The following is an 18,744-nucleotide window of genomic DNA, read 5'->3' on the forward strand; positions in this document are numbered from 1 at the left end:
GGTGGGCTCTTCTTGAGCGGCTGCCCGAGGGGTCTCGGTATTACAATTGTGCCGAGCTGCTACTTGGTCGGGTTCAAACACATTTGCAAAGTTCTACATGTTTGATACCCTGGCTGAGGAGGACCTCATGTTTGCTCAATCGGTGCTGCAGAGTCATCCGCACTCTCCTGCCCGTTTGGGAGCTTTGGTATAATCCCCATGGTCCTTACGGAGTCCCCAGCATCCTCTAGGACGTAAGAGAAAATAAGATTTTAAACCTACCGGTAAATCTTTTTCTCCTAGTCCGTAGAGGATGCTGGGCGCCCGTCCCAAGTGCGGACTACTTCTGCAAGACTTGTATATAGTTTTGCTTACATAAGGGTTATGTTACAGTTTTTCATCAGTCTCGGACTGATACTGTGTTGTTTCATACTGTTAACTGGTTCGTATATTCCAAGTTATACGGTGTGAATAGTGTGGGCTGGTATGAATCTTGCCCTTGGATTAACAAAAATCCTTTCCTCGTACTGTCCGTCTCCTCTGGGCACAGTTTCTCCAACTGAGGTCTGGAGGAGGGGCATAGAGGGAGGAGCCAGTGCACACCCATACCTAAAGTTCTTTCTTAGTGCCCATGTCTCCTGCGGAGCCCGTCTATCCCCATGGTCCTTACGGAGTCCCCAGCATCCTCTACGGACTAGGAGAAAAAGATTTACCGGTAGGTTTAAAATCTTATTTCTCTGACGTCCTAGTGGATGCTGGGAACTCCGTAAGGACCATGGGGAATAGCGGGCTCCGAAGGAGACTGGGCACTCTAAGAAAGAATTAGGACTACCTGGTGTGCACTGGCTCCTCCCTCTATGCCCCTCCTCCAGACCTCAGTTAGAATCTGTGCCCGGCTCGAGCTGGATGCACACTAGGGGCTCTCCTGAGCTTCTAGAAAAGAAAGTATATTTAGTTTTTTTATTTTCAGTGAGATCTGCTGGCAACAGACTCACTGCTACGAGGGACTTAGAGGAGAGAAGCGAACCTACCTGCTTGCAGCTAGCTTGGGCTTCTAGGCTACTGGACACCATTAGCTCCAGAGGGATCGAACACAGGCCCAGCTTCGGTCGTCCGGAGCCGCGCCACCGTCCCCCTTGCAGAGCCAGAAGCAAGAAGAACGTCCAGGAAATCGGTGGCTGAAGACTCCGGTCTTCATTAAGGTAGCGCACAGCACTGCAGCTGTGCACCATTGCTCCCCATGCACACCTCACACTCCGGTCACTGATGGGTGCAGGGCGCTGGGGGGGGGCGCCCTGGGCTGTAATAAGATTACCTTACATTGGCAAAAAAATACACATAATATAGTCATTAAGACAATATATGTGTAAAATCCCCTGCCATATATCCATAAAAAAAGCAGGAGAAGTCCGCCGTGAAGGGGGCGGGGCTATCTCCCTCAGCACACTGGCGCCATTTCCTCTCACAGCTCCGCTGGAAGGACGCTCCACAGGCTCTCCCCTGCAGTTTCCAGGCTCAATAGGATAAAAAAGAGAGGGGGGGGCACTAAATTTAGGCGCAAATACTATATATATAGCTGCTATAGGGTAAAATCACTCATTATAGTGTACATCCCTGTGATTTATAGCGCTGTGGTGTGTGCTGGCATACTCTCTCTCTGTCTCCCCAAAGGACTTTGTGGGGTCCTGTCCTCAGTCAGAGCATTCCCTGTGTGTGTGCGGAGTGTCGGTACGGCTGTGTCGACATGTTTGATGAGGAGGCTTATGTGGAGGCGGAGCAGGTGCCGATAAATGTGATGTCACCCCCTGCGGGGTCGACACCTGAGTGGATGGATATGTGGAAGGAATTACGTGACAGTGTCAACTCCTTACATAAGAGGTTTGATGACATAGCAGATGTGGGACATCCGGCTTCAGTCCGTGCCTGCCCAGGCGTCTCAAAAGCCATCCGGGGGTTTAAAAAACGCCCGCTACCTCAGATGGCAGACACAGATGTCGACACGGATACTGACTCCAGTGTCGACGACGATGAGACTAATGTACATTCCAATAGGGCCATCCGTTACATGATTACGGCAATGAAAAATGTGTTGCACATTTCTGACATTAACCCCGGTACCACAAAAAAGGGTATTATGTTTGGGGAGAAAAAGCAACCTGTGGTTTTTCCCCCTTCTGAAGAGTTAAATGAAGTGTATGATGAAGCGTGGGTTTCCCCTGATAAGAAACTGGTCATTTCCAAAAAGTTACTAAGGGCGTACCCTTTCCCGCCAGAGGATAGGATACGTTGGGAGACATCCCCTAGGGTGGATAAAGCGCTCACACGCTTGTCAAAGAAGGTGGCACTACCGTCTCCGGATACAGCCGCCCTGAAGGAGCCTGCGGATAGAAAGCAGGAGGCTATCCTGAAGTCTGTATATACACACTCAGGTATTATACTGAGACCGGCTATTGCTTCAGCATGGATGTGCAGTGCTGCAGCTGCGTGGTCAGATTCCCTGTCTGATAACATTGATACCCTTGACAGGGACGCTATATTGCTAACTGTAGAGCATATTAAAGACGTAGTCTTATACATGAGAGATGCACAGAGGGATATTTGCCAACTGGCATCTAGAATAAATGCAATGTCCATTTCTGCCAGGAGAGTATTATGGACTCGGCAGTGGACAGGTGATGCGGATTCTAAAAGGCACATGGAGGTTTTGCCTTACAAGGGTGAGGAATTGTTTGGGGATGGTCTCTCGGACCTCGTTTCCACAGCGACGGCTGGGAAGTCGACATTTTTACCCCATGTTCCCTCACAGCCAAAGAAAGCACCGTATTATCAGGTACAGTCCTTTCGGCCCCAGAAAGGCAAGCGGGTTAAAGGCGCGTCCTTTCTGCCCAGAGGCAGAGGTAGGGGGAAAAAGCTGCACCAAACAGCAAGTTCCCAGGAACAAAAGTCCTCTCCCGCTTCCTCTAAGTCCACCGCATGACGCTGGGGCTCCACAGGTGGAGCCAGGTGCGGTGGGGACCTGTCTCCGGAACTTCAGCGACCAGTGGGTTCGCTCACGGGTGGATCCCTGGATTCTACAAGTGGTATCTCAGGGGTACAAGCTGGAATTCGAGACGTCTCCCCCTCGCCGTTTCCTCAAATCAGCCTTGCCAACTACTCCCCCAGATAGGGAGGCGGTGCTGGAGGCGATTCACAAGCTGTACTCCCAGCAGGTGATAACCAAAGTACCCCTCCTTCAACAGGGACGGGGTTACTATTCCACAATGTTTGTGGTACCGAAACCGGACGGTTCGGTGAGACCCATTTTTAAATTTGAAATCCTTGAACACTTATATAAGAAGGTTCAAGTTCAAAATGGAATCGCTCAGGGCGGTTATTGCAAGCCTGGACGAAGGGGATTACATGGTATCACTGGACATCAAGGATGCTTACCTGCATGTCCCCATTTACCCTCCTCACCAGGAGTACCTCAGATTTGTGGTACAGGACTGTCATTACCAATTCCAGACGTTGCCGTTTGGTCTGTCCACGGCACCGAGGGTATTTACCAAGGTAATGGCCGAAATGATGATACTCCTTCGAAAAAAGGGAGTTATAATTATCCCGTACTTGGACGATCTCCTTATAAAGGTGAGGTCCAAGGAACAGTTGTTGATCGGAGTAGCACTAGCTCGGGAAGTGCTACAACAGCACGGCTGGATCCTGAATATTCCAAAGTCGCAGCTGGTTCCTACAACGCGTCTACTGTTCCTGGGGATGGTTCTGGACACAGAACAGAAAAAGGTGTTTCTCCCGGAGGAGAAGGCCAAGGAATTGTCATCTCTAGTCAGAGACCTCCTAAAACCAAAACAGGTGTCGGTGCACCACTGCACGCGAGTCCTGGGAAAGATGGTAGCTTCTTACGAAGCAATTCCATTCGGAAGGTTCCATGCAAGGATCTTTCAGTGGGATCTGTTGGACAAGTGGTCCGGATCGCATCTTCAGATGCAGCGGCTGATAACCCTGTCTCCAAGGACCAGGGTGTCGCTGTTATGGTGGCTACAGAGTGCTCATCTTCTAGAGGGCCGCAGATTCGGCATACAGGACTGGGTCCTGGTGACCACGGATGCCAGCCTTCGAGGTTGGGGGGCAGTCACACAGGGAAGAAACTTCCAAGGACTATGGACGAGTCAGGAGACTTCCCTACACATAAATATTCTGGAACTAAGGGCCATTTACAATGCCCTAAGTCAGGCAAGACCCCTGCTTCAACACCAGCCGGTGCTGATCCAGTCAGACAACATCACGGCGGTCGCTCATGTAAACCGTCAGGGCGGCACAAGAAGCAGGATGGCGATGGCAGAAACCACAAGGATTCTCCGATGGGCGGAAAATCATGTGTTAGCACTGTCAGCAGTGTTCATTCCGGGAGTGGACAACTGGGAAGCAGACTTCCTCAGCAGGCACGACCTCCACCCGGGAGAGTGGGGACTTCATCCAGAAGTCTTCCAAATGATTGTACACCGTTGGGAAAGGCCACAGGTGGACATGATGGCGTCCCGCCTCAACAAAAAGCTAAAAAGATATTGCGCCAGGTCAAGGGACCCTCAGGCGATAGCTGTGGACGCTCTAGTGACACCGTGGGTGTACCAGTCGGTTTATGTGTTCCCTCCTCTTCCTCTCATACCCAAGGTACTGAGAATAAAAAGAAGGAGAGGAGTAAGAACTATACTTGTGGTTCCGGATTGGCCAAGAAGAGCTTGGTACCCAGAACTTCAAGAAATTATCTCAGAGGACCCATGGCTTCTGCCGCTCAGACAGGACCTGCTGCAGCAGGGGCCCTGTCTGTTCCAAGACTTACCACGGCTGCGTTTGACGGCATGGCGGTTGAACACCGGATCCTAAAAGAAAAGGGCATTCCGGAGGAAGTCATTCCTATGCTGATTAAAGCTAGGAAAGATGTGACCGTAAGACATTATCACCGCATATGGCGAAAATATGTTACTTGGTGTGAGGCCAGGAAGGCCCCAACGGAGGAATTTCAGCTCGGTCGATTTCTGCACTTCCTACAGTCAGGAGTGACTATGGGCCTAAAATTGGGTTCCATTAAGGTCCAGATCTCGGTTCTGTCGATTTTCTTCCAAAAAGAACTGGCTTCACTGCCTGAAGTTCAGACTTTTGTTAAAGGAGTGCTGCATATTTAGCCCCCTTTTGTGCCTCCAGTGGCACCGTGGGATCTCAACGTGGTGTTGGATTTCCTAAAGTCGCATTGGTTTGAGCCACTTAAAACCGTGGAGCTAAAATACCTCACGTGGAAAGTGGTCATGCTGTTGGCCTTGGCGTCGGCCAGGCGTGTATCAGAATTGGCGGCTTTGTCTTGTAAAAGCCCTTATCTGATTTTTCATATGGATAGGGCGGAATTGAGGACTCGTTCCCAAATCCTTCCTAAGGTGGTTTAAGCTTTTCATGTGAACCAACCTATTGTGGTGCCTGCGGCTACTCGGGACTTGGAGGATTCCAAGTTACTGGACGTAGTCAGGGCCCTGAAAATATATGTTTCCAGGACGGCTGGAGTCAGGAAAACTGACTCGCTATTTCTCCTGTATGCACCCAACAAGCTGGGTGCTCCTGCTTCTAAGCAGACTATTGCTCGCTGGATCTGTAGCACGATTCAACTTGCACATTCTGCGGCTGGACTGCCGCATCCTAAATCTGTAAAAGCCCATTCCACGAGGAAAGTGGGCTCTTCTTGGGCGGCTGCCCGAGGGGTCTCGGCTTTACAACTTTGCCGAGCTGCTACTTGGTCGGGTTCAAACACATTTGCAAAATTCTACAAGTTTGATACCCTGGCTGAGGAGGACCTTGAGTTTGCTCATTCGGTGCTGCAAAGACATCCGCACTCTCCCGCCCGTTTGGGAGCTTTGGTATAATCCCCATGGTCCTTACGGAGTTCCCAGCATCCACTAGGACGTCAGAGAAAATAAGAATTTACTCACCGATAATTCTATATCCCGTAGTCCGTAGTGGATGCTGGGCGCCCATCCCAAGTGCGGATTGTCTGCAATACTTGTATATAGTTATTGCCTAACTAAAGGGTTATTGTTATGAGCCATCTGTTCATGAGGCTCAGTTGTTGTTCATACTGTTAACTGGATATAGTATCACGAGTTGTACGGTGTGATTGGTGTGGCTGGTATGAGTCTTACCCGGGATTCCAAATCCCTTCCTTATTGTGTCAGCTCTTCCGGGCACAGTTTCCTTAACTGAGGTCTGGAGGAGGGGCATAGAGGGAGGAGCCAGTGCACACCAGGTAGTCCTAATTCTTTCTTAGAGTGCCCAGTCTCCTTCGGAGCCCGCTATTCCCCATGGTCCTTACGGAGTTCCCGGCATCCACTACGGACTACGAGAAATAGAATTACCGGTGAGTAAATTCTTATTTTTTTTGGGTCATCGGGGGGGGGGGTTCCAGGTACTCAGAACCCCCCCCTCCTGCGTTTGCCCCTGGACGGCAGCTGTATCTGCATACAAAATGCTATGTTAGAGTGTTTTTCACTAACACTGTAATGTGCCATGGTAGCTGGCAGCTCTTATGGACCCTGTGTGCTGCGACTCATAAAGTACAGAGGCTAGACCAGAAGGGATGCATCTATACATCTGAATATATGTAGGTGGACTAAACATATAAAAACATACACAGCTCACTCACATATAGATGAACCTGAAAATAAGAATATTAGTTGTGGTTTTCTTCTGTCCTATGGGATTGTTAGGGGAGGAGTTTGTGGAGTCTTGGCTAATGCTAGGCAGATTTAGTACCGCTCTAAACTGTTTCACCCTCCCTATTTCTCTTTTGTGTGTGTGAATTTTCTCCATTGGTTCCACTCACTCAAATGAAGATTACAAGATTCCCTTATAATAGGCTTTTTTTAAAGAAGTCACTGTGCTTTGTCAGTAGTCACAGCATAATAAGAAAAAGCCAGTGTTGAGTTTTTATTTTTAAATCCATTTGGTTAAATCAAGGTTGTTTAAACCAGTCAACCCTGCCTCCTACACGGCAAAAACATACTGGCAGTTAATTATGGGGGTAATTCAGACCTGATTGCTCACTAGCATTTTTTGCAGCGATGCGATCAGGTCAGAACTGCGCATGCGTATGCAGCGCAATACGCAGGCGCGTCGCACAGGTACAAAGCGGATTGCCACTCAGCGATGGGTTTGTGCGAAGAATCCATTCGCACGGGCGATCGCAAAGAGATTGACGGGAAGAAGCCATTTGTGGGTGGCAACTGACCGTTTTCTGGGAGTGGTTGGAAAAACGCAGGCATGTCCAAGCGTTTGCAGGGAGGGTTCCTGACGTCACTTCCGGTCCCTGACAGGCTAAAGTGATCGCAGCGGCTGAGTAAGTCCTGGGCTACTCAGAGGCTGCACAAGATCTGTTTGTACAGCTCTGCTACACATGCATTTGCACACTTGCAAAGCGAAAATACACTCCCCTATGGGCGGAGACTATCTGTTCGCAGCAGTGCAAAAAAACCCTAGCGAGTGATCAGATCTGAATTAGGCCCTGTGTCCTGACAAAAAAATTAACCCTAGTGTGTTCGTATGGTAGGGAACATTAACACTAGTGTGTACATGTGGTAAGCTCCACTAGGGCAGGGACTGATATGAACGCCTATTATAGTATCTGTATAGCACTATGGTATATATTTGTGCTATATTAATAACTGTTAATACATTAATAATAATGTATTCACACAGAAAGGTGAGGATGATTTATATATTAAAATAGTAATCTATAACTTTGCAGAGTGCCACTGCAATTCTTTAGAGGGGTTTCCACTTGATGAAACACTTTATTGGCTTATACATACTTGTGAAACTTTTTTACTAAGTAAGATTACATTTTTATAGTGTCCCTCTTTGCTTTTTAACCATATATATATATATATATATATATATATATATATATATATATATATACTGCAGCAGATTTACTTACTTGATGTCTAAGCTGAGTAGAAGCAAAGTCTGTGTAATCAGTACTCTGCCCAATCTCCTCTCAGCACTCCTGCCTGCATTACCCTGCATTCACTGGGCACATCCTATCAAGCAGTGTATGCTATAGCATCTGAATGTGTATAATATAGCATACACTTTATCATTACGATCTAGTAAATGCACATCAGTTTTTGCTGTGTCATAGATTCTCCTTTTCTTAAACAGAATTATAAGTTAGAAAGGTATGTTTTATGTACTGACAGCTGAAATATCTGATTTGTGAAGTTTTTATCTTTACTGATATGTTTTTTTTTTTACATCATTAGTTTGTTGCAGAACCAAAGAGTGAAGCTGATTGCCTTGAAAACATCAGGGAGTTCTTGAGAGCATGTAGCTCTCTCCGGGTCGAGGTGAGGTTTCTCTCATGTTTAATTCAGGTATTGCTTACCACTTTTACATTATGCAGGACGTCAACCAACAACTGGCCTCACAAAGATGAGTTAAGGCTTTTAATGCCAAATGCAAATCAGCATCAGTTTCAGGTCCGACTTGCAGCTGCAAAAAGTGTTGAAGTGTAAATGCAGAATAAAGTTTCAGTTTGTTTTGAAACAAAGCATACTTGTAGCTAAAATGTATCTTTAATCTCCTCTGTGGCTTCAAATGTAGTACTGCAGTATTAAAAATTAGGTCTATAGAGTCAAAAGGTCGATATGTGAAAGTTAGACATGGCAATGGTTGGCACACATTTTTGTTTTCACTTTTTTCAACTTTTTCATTCTTTCTTTACCATCCACATGGACTACGATTGGGAATAGTAACGAGGCACATTGCCTGAAGAATGGCGAGCAGTGCGAGTTGGTACACTGATGGGGCTTGTTCGTGGCAGAAAAGTTACAAAACACCCCAAAAAACCCAAAACATTTTGTCTACCTTTTTTGCATCGACTATTTTCTACTGTCTACCTATTCTATGTCGATCTTTTCACCCTGTTGACCTAATGCATGTCTACCATTTGTGGTAGACCTATTCACTGTAGACCTTTTTAATGTAGATCTAATAATCCACCTCAAACATTTTTTCAATGTATGTGAAAAAAGTGCTATAAAATAATTGGAAATTTTTGTTGTTAATGTTGTTGCTCCCTATGTGGTGGAGATGCTTAGATATAGTAAAATATTTCCTAATGTATATACATGTGTGTTGAAGCTTTTGTCTGTCGTGTATGAAGAGTTCTTCTCAGACCTCCCTGCCCCATCAGCCCTTTACTATTACACCGAAACTTGTCAGAGAGCCACAACTACTACTTGATTTTTACTTTTGTGGATACAATAATGTAGTACAACGCTGAAATGTTTGGTTTTACTTCTGCAGACAAATTTGAAACTGTTGAACCACCTAAATGGTGTGAGGGCCAATCAGGAGATGCACATTTTGTGAGTGCAGATGTGACTCCTCCCACTCACACCCCTCCCCCACCTTATGCAGAGTCGCACAGCCCCAAGGGCTGCCTCATGCACCTGTTTTTCTTGTGTGTTTGGGGAGGTGAATGACATCATTAATAATAGGTCATAGCGCATCTTTAACTGGTTTTTCAACCATAAGTCACCAGAGAGATTTATAACAGTATTACCAGATCATGTTACTATCCTTTGGGTAATGTGAATTAAAAATTGAGTGCATAACTCCTCCCAAATATATCAGATTTTTAAATTGCAGGAATATTTCAGATGAAACTAATTGTAAATATGTAATGTATGCTGTGTAAAGAAATGTTATGAAATAAACTAAATCATTCAGTGGTAGCCATGATTCTTTATCCTCTGGGCATGTATATATTTTTACGTAGGGAATAATCACATTTTCTTTTCGTGAATCCTCTGTGATCTCCCTATAATCACTAACAATAAGTAAAGGACTCTTGTATACAGGCATTATTCTTATTGCATTCAAGACACATTTTTAAAGCCAATAAAATACCCTTCAACTCTCATAGTCCGAAAAATAATGTAGGCAAATGGACCTTTGCAAATAGTCTCTCCGGTGAGCGCACGCACCATCTCTAGCCGTGTCTGCAGGGTGACTTTTGTTACATATAGTGGAGTTCTGTGGAAGTGCTCAATAAGTGTATTATATACGTCTAAATGCCATTTAAAAACAAAGACCAAATAATTTTTTAACCCTTTACACTGATGGAGCAGTTGGTCTGGCCTATCTTATGTGCATGCTCACTACACATGCCCAGAACAGGGGGCATACACATACGCACTCTGGCAGAATTGCATGACACGTACACCTGGAGAGGTGGAACAGGGCGTAGTGGAGGCATTCTATGTAGGCCGGGTACAGTAAGGGCTTGTTAATTGCAAACACATGCAAATTAGGAAAAGATGCATATACAAATATCTGAGCAATATTAATTGCAGGTGCAAATAGTGGCTGATGATAGTGGTCAGCAATAGTGACCCGCTGTATTTAGACATTTGACGTGAACTAAATTTGACAGTTTAAGGGGGAGATGTACTAAGCCTTAGAGAGCGATAAAATGGCGAGAGATAAAGTACCAACCAATCCGCTCCTAACTGCCATGTTACAGGCTGTGTTAGAAAAATGACAGGTAAAAGCTGGTTGGTTGGTACTTTATCTCTGTCCACTTTATCTCTCTCCAAGTCTTAGTACATCTTCCTCTATCTGAATAAAGTCTTAACCAAGAGAAAATCAGCAAAATGTTCTATAACCAAAAAGTTTTGGGCACCGATCATTTATTTACTCCTATATAATACATTTCTTTAAGTATGCAGCTACATTTAAAAAAAAAAAAAGTATCCTGAAAGTATACACTTAAGTGTGTAGCATATTAGCAATAAATTCCTCCCCTTATATTCTTAATAACTGTGATTTGTGTTTTCTGCAGCTGTTTGATGCAGATGACCTTTACACTGGCGATAACTTTTCTAAAGTCTTGAGCACTTTATCTGCTGTCAACAGAGCTACTGAAGGTAAGAAGTGGCATCTCCCCCTGTCCTCACTTACTGGTTAAACTTCATCTATTGAGTTGAGATAGCCAGAGGTGTTTCGTATAGCTCTTCACTACTTAAAACCAGACTTGTGCCATCCTTAGACCTACCTGAAATTATTTATAAAACTCTTTCACAGGTAACAGTAGAATAGGCGGTGTTTCCAATACCAATAGTTCCTTTTATTCTCTAAATATTTGTTGAGCAGCAGACAGGTAAATTGTTCACCGGCAGCACCTAGCTGACTGCTTCCCATCTCACTTCCCTGCTTTGCTATAAATTATCCGACTTCCGTGTCAGATGTCCTCCTCTGCACATCGCATGGAGGTCACACAGCACACCAGACGGTGAGGAGGGAGTGCAGTGTCCTCCGTGGACAGGTGGAAGAACATTAGCCACTAGTTCTAACTATAAGTAAAAGTGAGGGAGACCTGTAAGGACATGTAAGGAGGGACATGTAAGGAGGTCTGACTTGCATGTGGTGGAGGTTTGGAGTGTATGTTGGGTCTGACTGCTTTTGGGTGTCTGAGGACCATGTTTAATCAAAAACTCTGTGACACGTTATCTGTGTATGAAGGCTAAGATTCTAATGCACCTGTTGAGCCTCCATACTCACCTGTTCCTAATGATTACAATGGGACAAGGTATAAAAGAATTAAAATAGTGCTCAGAGAAGAACACTCTGCCTCTTGAAGAAGCCGCCTGAGGTGCGGTGAAACGCGTTGAGGGTACAGAAGAAAGGGCCGCTTTTGACCATCAAGTGTCCCAAGGAGCGCAATACTCATTGTTATCAGCCGTTTGTTACAAGCTGTCGGTGAATGATTCAGCCTGCGATCTAATCATCTCACTTAAACTTCCCCTGCATTTGGAACATTGCTACACTTTGCCCGGCTGGGCGCTGCTCGGTTAAGCTGGGGGATCTGCACGGCGGTCCGGCGCACTCACTCTGTGCCGCACTGAAGGGAACGGTTCTCACCTGAACATACCGCTGACGGATGTCTCACCCATGCACAGGGTGATAACAAGCGGCTTTCAACTACCTATCCCGTGCAGTAAGAGATTACAACGTCTCAGTGAGTAACAGCAACCGGTTGGTTTATTATTCATATTTGCTCCAAGGAAACAGCTATTTAAATCTGGACATTTCCATATGGTCATAGACGCTAATTACACCATCTTGCAGTATTTCATTTCCACTTGAACTGTTAGATATGGAACTAATGTGAGAGATTAATCCTATCCTACAGAGACGGGCTCCCCCTTATTTCAGCGTCCCTTTCACATATTAATACACCATATGTTTGTATTAGAGGCTTATAATACCTCAGTTATATGCTCTGTGTATTGTTGTGGTTTTTAATCAGTCTGTTATCATTTTTATGTTAATAAATTGTTTTCTCTGACGTCCTAGTGGATGCTGGGAACTCCGTAAGGACCATGGGGAATAGCGGCTCCGCAGGAGACTGGGCACAAAAGTAAAGCTTTAGGACTACCTGGTGTGCACTGGCTCCTCCCCCTATGACCCTCCTCCAAGCCTCAGTTAGATTTTTGTGCCCGGCCGAGAAGGGTGCACACTAGGGGCTCTCCTGAGCTTCTTAGTGAAAGTTTAGTTTTAGGTTTTTTATTTTCAGTGAGACCTGCTGGCAACAGGCTCACTGCATCGAGGGACTAAGGGGAGAAGAAGCGAACCTGCCTGCTTGCAGCCAGCTTGGGCTTCTTAGGCTACTGGACACCATTAGCTCCAGAGGGACCGAACACAGGCCCAGCCTCGGAGCTCGGTCCCAGAGCCGCGCCGCCGGCCCCCTTACAGAGCCAGAAGCAAGAAGAGGTCCGGAAAAATCGGCGGCAGAAGACATCAGTCTTCAACAAGGTAGCGCACAGCACTGCAGCTGTGCGCCATTGTTACTCAGGCACACTTCACACTTCGGTCACTGAGGGTGCAGGGCGCTAGGGGGGGGCGCCCTGAGCAGCAATGTAAACACCTTGGCTGGCAAAAATACACCACATATAACCCCCAGGGCTATATGGATGTATTTTAACCCCTGCCAGAACTCACCAAAAAGCGGGAGAAAAGGCCGCCGAGAAGGGGGCGGAGCCTATCTCCTCAGCACACGGGCGCCATTTTCCATCACAGCTCCGCTGGAAGGACGTCTCCCTGACTCTCCCCTGCAGTCCTGCACTACAGAAAAGGGTAAAAAAGAGAGGGGGGCACTAATTTGGCGCAGTTTTAATAATAGCAGCTATAAAGGGAAAAGCACATTTTATAGTGGTATTCCTGTCTATATATAGCGCTCTGGTGTGTGCTGGCATACTCTCCCTCTGTCTCCCCAAAGGGCTAGTGGGGTCCTGTCCTCTATCAGAGCATTCCCTGTGTGTGTGCGGTGTGTCGGTACGATTGTGTCGACATGTTTGTGGAGGAAAATGAGATGGAGGCGGAGCAATTGCCTATTATAGAGTTGTCACCCCCTACGGAGTCGACACCTGAGTGGATGAGCTTATGGAAGGAATTGCGTGACAGTGTCAGCTCTTTACGAAAGACAGTTGACGACATGAGACAGCCGGCTACTCAGCTTGTGCCTGTCCAGGGGTCTCAAACGCCATCAGGGGCTTTAAAACGCCCGTTACCTCAAATGGCAGACACAGACACGGATACTGACTCCAGTGTCGATGATGAGGAGACAAACGTGACTTCCACTAGGGCCACACGTTACATGATTGAAGCAATGAAAAATGTATTGCATATCTCTGATAATACAAGTACCACTAAGAAGGGTATTATGTTTGGTGAGAAAAAATTGCCTGTAGTTTTTCCTGTATCCGAGGAATTAAATGAAGTGTGTGATGAGGCGTGGGTTTCCCCCGATAAAAAACTGATAATTCCTAAAAGGTTATTGGCATCATACCCTTTCCCGCCAGAGGATAGGGCACGTTGGGAAACACCCCCTAGGGTGGATAAAGCGCTCACACGCTTGTCTAAACAGGTAGCACTATCCTCTCCTGATACGGCCGCCCTAAAGGAACCTGCCGATAGAAAGCTGGAGAATATCCTAAAATGTATATACACTCACACGGGTGTTATACTGCGACCAGCAATCGCCTCAGCCTGGATGTGCAGTGCGGGCGTGGCGTGGTCGGATTCCCTGACTGAAAATATTGATACCCTAGATAGGGACAGTATATTACTGACTATAGAGCATTTGAAGGATGCATTTCTATATATGCGTGATGCACAGAGGGATATTTGCCGACTGGCATCAAGAGTTTGCGCGCTGTCCATTTCTGCAAGAAGAGGTTTATAGACGCGGCAGTGGTCAGGTGATGCGGATTCTAAAAGGCACATGGAAGTATTGCCTTATAAGGGGGAGGAGTTATTTGGGGTAGGTCTATCAGACCTGGTAGCCACGGCAACTGCTGGAAGATCCACATTTTTACCCCAGGTAGCTTCTCAACCTAAGAAGACGCCGTATTATCAGGCGCAGTCCTTTCGGCCCCATAAGGGCAAGCGGGCAAAAGGCGCCTCATTTCTGCCCCGTGGAAGAGGGAGAGGAAAAAGGCTGCAGCAAACAGCCAGTTCCCAGGAACAAAAGCCCTCTCCCGCCTCCACAAAGTCCTCAGCATGACGCTGGGGCTTTACAAGCGGACTCAGGCACGGTGGGGGCCCGTCTCAAGAAGTTCAGTGCGCAGTGGGCCCACTCGCAAGTGGACCCCTGGATCCTTCAGGTGGTATCTCAGGGGTACAAATTGGAATTCGAGACGTCTCCCCCTCGCCGTTTTCTAAAGTCTGCTTTACCGACGTCTCCCTCAGACAGGGAGGCAGTATTGGAAGCCATTCACAAGCTGTATTCCCAGCAGGTGATAATCAAGGTACCCCTCCTAAAACAGGGAAAGGGGTACTATTCCACACTATTTGTGGTACCGAAGCCGGACGGCTCGGTGAGACCAATTTTAAATCTAAAATCCTTGAACACTTACATACAAAGGTTCAAATTCAATATGGAGTCACTCAGAGCAGTGATTGCAAACCTGGAAGAAGGGGACTATATGGTGTCTCTGGACATCAAAGATGCTTACCTACATGTCCCAATTTACCCTTCTCACCAAGGGTACCTCAGGTTTGTGGTACAGAACTGTCACTATCAGTTTCAGATGCTGCCGTTTGGATTGTCCACGGCACCCCGGGTCTTTACCAAGGTTATGGCCGAAATGATGATACTCCTTCGAAGGAAGGGAGTTTTAGTTATCCCTTACTTGGACGATCTCCTGATAAGGGCAAGATCCAGGGAACAGTTGGAAGTCGGGGTAGCACTATCTCAGATAGTGCTGCGCCAGCACGGTTGGATTCTCAATATTCCAAAATCGCAGCTGATCCCGACGACACGCCTTCTATTCCTAGGGATGATACTGGACACAGTCCAGAAAAAGGTGTTTCTCCCGGAGGAGAAAGCCAGGGAGTTATCCGAACTAGTCAGAAATCTCCTAAAACCAGGCCAAGTCTCAGTGCATCAATGCACAAGGGTCCTGGGAAAGATGGTGGCTTCTTACGAAGCAATCCCATTCGGCAGATTCCACGCAAGAACCTTCCAGTGGGATCTGCTAGACAAATGGTCCGGGTCGCATCTTCAGATGCATCAGCGGATAATCTTGTCACCAAGGACAAGGGTGTCTCTCCTGTGGTGGTTGCAGAGTGCTCATCTTCTAGAGGGACGCAGATTCGGCATCCAGGACTGGGTCCTGGTGACCACGGATGCCAGCCTGAAAGGCTGGGGAGCAGTCACACAGGGAAGAAATTTCCAGGGCTTGTGGTCAAGCCTGGAGACATCACTTCACATAAATATCCTGGAGCTAAGGGCCATCTACAATGCTCTAAGCCTAGCAAGACCTCTGCTTCAAGGTCAGCCGGTGCTGATCCAGTCAGACAACATCACGGCAGTCGCCCACGTAAACAGACAGGGCGGCACAAGAAGCAGGAGGGCAATGGCAGAAGCTGCAAGGATTCTTCGCTGGGCGGAAAATCATGTGATAGCACTGTCAGCAGTGTTCATTCCGGGAGTGGACAACTGGGAAGCAGACTTCCTCAGCAGACACGACCTCCACCCGAGAGTGTGGGGACTTCACCCAGAAGTCTTCCACATGATTGTGAACCGTTGGGAAAAACCAAAGGTGGACATGATGGCGTCCCGCCTCAACAAAAAACTAGACAGGTATTGCGCCAGGACAAGGGACCCTCAGGCAATAGCTGTGGACGCTCTGGTAACACCGTGGGTGTACCAGTCAGTGTATGTGTTCCCTCCTCTGCCTCTCATACCCAAGGTACTGAGAATCATAAGAAGGAGAGGAGTAAGGACTATACTCGTGGCTCCGGATTGGCCAAGAAGGACTTGGTACCCGGAACTTCAAGCGATGCTCACAGAGGACCCGTGGCCTCTACCTCTAAGAAGGGACCTGCTCCAGCAGGGACCCTGTCTGTTCCAAGACTTACCGCGGCTGCGTTTGACGGCATGGCGGTTGAACGCCGGATCCTGAAGGAAAAAGGCATTCCGGATGAAGTCATCCCTACCCTGATCAAAGCCAGGAAGGATGTAACCGTACAGCATTATCACCGTATTTGGCGAAAATATGTTGCGTGGTGCGAGGCCAGGAAGGCCCCTACAGAGGAATTTCAACTGGGTCGTTTCCTGCATTTCCTGCAAACAGGACTGTCTATGGGCCTAAAATTAGGGTCCATTAAGGTTCAAATTTCGGCCCTGTCGATTTTCTTCCAGAAAGAACTGGCTTCAGTTCCTGAAGTTCAGACGTTTGTCAAGGGGGTACTGCATATACAGCCTCCTTTTGTGCCTCCAGTGGCACCTTGGGATCTCAATGTAGTTTTTGGGTTCCAAAAGTCACATTGGTTTGAACCACTTAAATCTGTGGAGTTAAAGTATCTCACATGGAAAGTGGTCATGCTGTTGGCCCTGGCCTGGGCCAGGCGCGTGTCAGAATTGGCGGCTTTATCCTGTAAAAGCCCTTATCTGATTTTCCATTCGGACAGGGCGGAATTGAGGACTCGTCCTCAGTTTCTCCCTAAGGTGGTTTCAGCGTTTCACCTGAACCAACCTATTGTGGTGCCTGCGGCTACTAGGGACTTGGAGGACTCCAAGTTGCTAGACGTTGTCAGGGCCCTGAAAATATATGTTTCCAGGACGGCTGGAGTCAGGAAAACTGACTCGCTGTTTATCCTGTATGCACCCAACAAGCTGGGTGCTCCTGCTTCTAAGCAGACTATTTGCTCGTTGGATTTGTAGTACAATTCAGCTTGCACATTCTGTGGCAGGCCTGCCACAGCCAAAAATCTGTAAATGCCCAATCCACAAGGAAGGTGGGCTCATCTTGGGCGGCTGCCCGAGGGGTCTCGGCTTTACAACTTTGCCGAGCAGCTACTTGGTCAGGGGCAAACACGTTTGCTAAATTCTACAAATTTGATACCCTGGCTGAGGAGGACCTGGAGTTCTCTCATTCGGTGCTGCAGAGTCATCCGCACTCTCCCGCCCGTTTGGGAGCTTTGGTATAATCCCCATGGTCCTTACGGAGTTCCCAGCATCCACTAGGACGTCAGAGAAAATAAGAATTTACTTACCGATAATTCTATTTCTCGTAGTCCGTAGTGGATGCTGGGCGCCCATCCCAAGTGCGGATTGTCTGCAATACTTGTACATAGTTATTGTTACAAAAATCGGGTTATTATTGTTGTGAGCCATCTTTTCAGAGGCTCCTCTGTTATCATGCTGTTAACTGGGTTCAGATCACAGGTTGTACGGTGTGATTGGTGTGGCTGGTATGAGTCTTACCCGGGATTCAAAATCCTTCCTTATTGTGTACGCTCGTCCGGGCACAGTATCCTAACTGAGGCTTGGAGGAGGGTCATAGGGGGAGGAGCCAGTGCACACCAGGTAGTCCTAAAGCTTTACTTTTGTGCCCAGTCTCCTGCGGAGCCGCTATTCCCCATGGTCCTTACGGAGTTCCCAGCATCCACTACGGACTACGAGAAATAGAATTATATGTAAGTAAATTCTTATTTTTTTTATCAACATCATTGGTACTGTGCGCCGACCTGGTGGTTTGTTTTAGTTGTTTTATTTTAAGGAGGCCGGCTACCTCCTTACCAGGTGGCTGCCTTTATCAGTGTTATATTTGCACGACCCTGCTCAGCGCCTACAAACCTTTTTTCTGTTTGTATTTTCAATTGCCATAGGTTTGGGCAGCAGTGCAGCGGCGTGTCTCAAATATGAATGTTGGTTGTTATGCGGATAGAATACATCGTAGACATGAAATATTAAAGAAATATACGTTGGAGAATGTGAATAAGAAAAGAGACGATCCTGTTTATGATGGGTTCTTTCAGGATTCCAGCAGACTCGAGGAATTATTGAAAGCAGAATGTAGACACTGGTGGGATAAGACTTCCCTTACTAAATATATTAAAAATAATAAAATTCCTCGGGGTCTGCGGATCTTTAAGAGCCTTTCATTTCAGGACAATCCAGAACTTAGAATACAGTGGGAGAATGTTTTGGATAAATGTTCTATGGCACTAATGCAATTATTGATTGAGTATAGAGAATCTAAGCTTATTGATATTGAAAAAGAAATTAAGATTTTACAAGAACAATTAGGAAAACATAAGGAAGAGCCATATTATGAAGAGAGAGAAATAATAGTTAACAGGAGAATAGAAGAATATGAACGAGAGATTATTGAGAGAAAAGAAAGGAAATTTACAAGAGATATATTGGACTAC

General features: G+C 46.7%; 1 protein-coding gene across 3 annotated transcripts in view; it reads left to right on the forward strand.

Moving 5' to 3' along the window:
• Window positions 1-18,744, forward strand: part of ARHGEF6 (Rac/Cdc42 guanine nucleotide exchange factor 6) — a 258,983-nt gene that overhangs the window by 51,725 nt on the left and 188,514 nt on the right. For all 3 annotated transcript variants that reach the window (XM_063937432.1, XM_063937433.1, XM_063937434.1), the window contains exons 2-3: window positions 8,280-8,363; window positions 10,865-10,949. In XM_063937432.1, the coding sequence (XP_063793502.1) occupies window positions 8,280-8,363; window positions 10,865-10,949 (169 nt within the window). The remainder of the gene's footprint in view (window positions 1-8,279; window positions 8,364-10,864; window positions 10,950-18,744) is intronic.

This window comes from Pseudophryne corroboree, chromosome 8, assembly GCF_028390025.1.
Source record: "Pseudophryne corroboree isolate aPseCor3 chromosome 8, aPseCor3.hap2, whole genome shotgun sequence".
NCBI lineage: Eukaryota > Metazoa > Chordata > Amphibia > Anura > Myobatrachidae > Pseudophryne > Pseudophryne corroboree.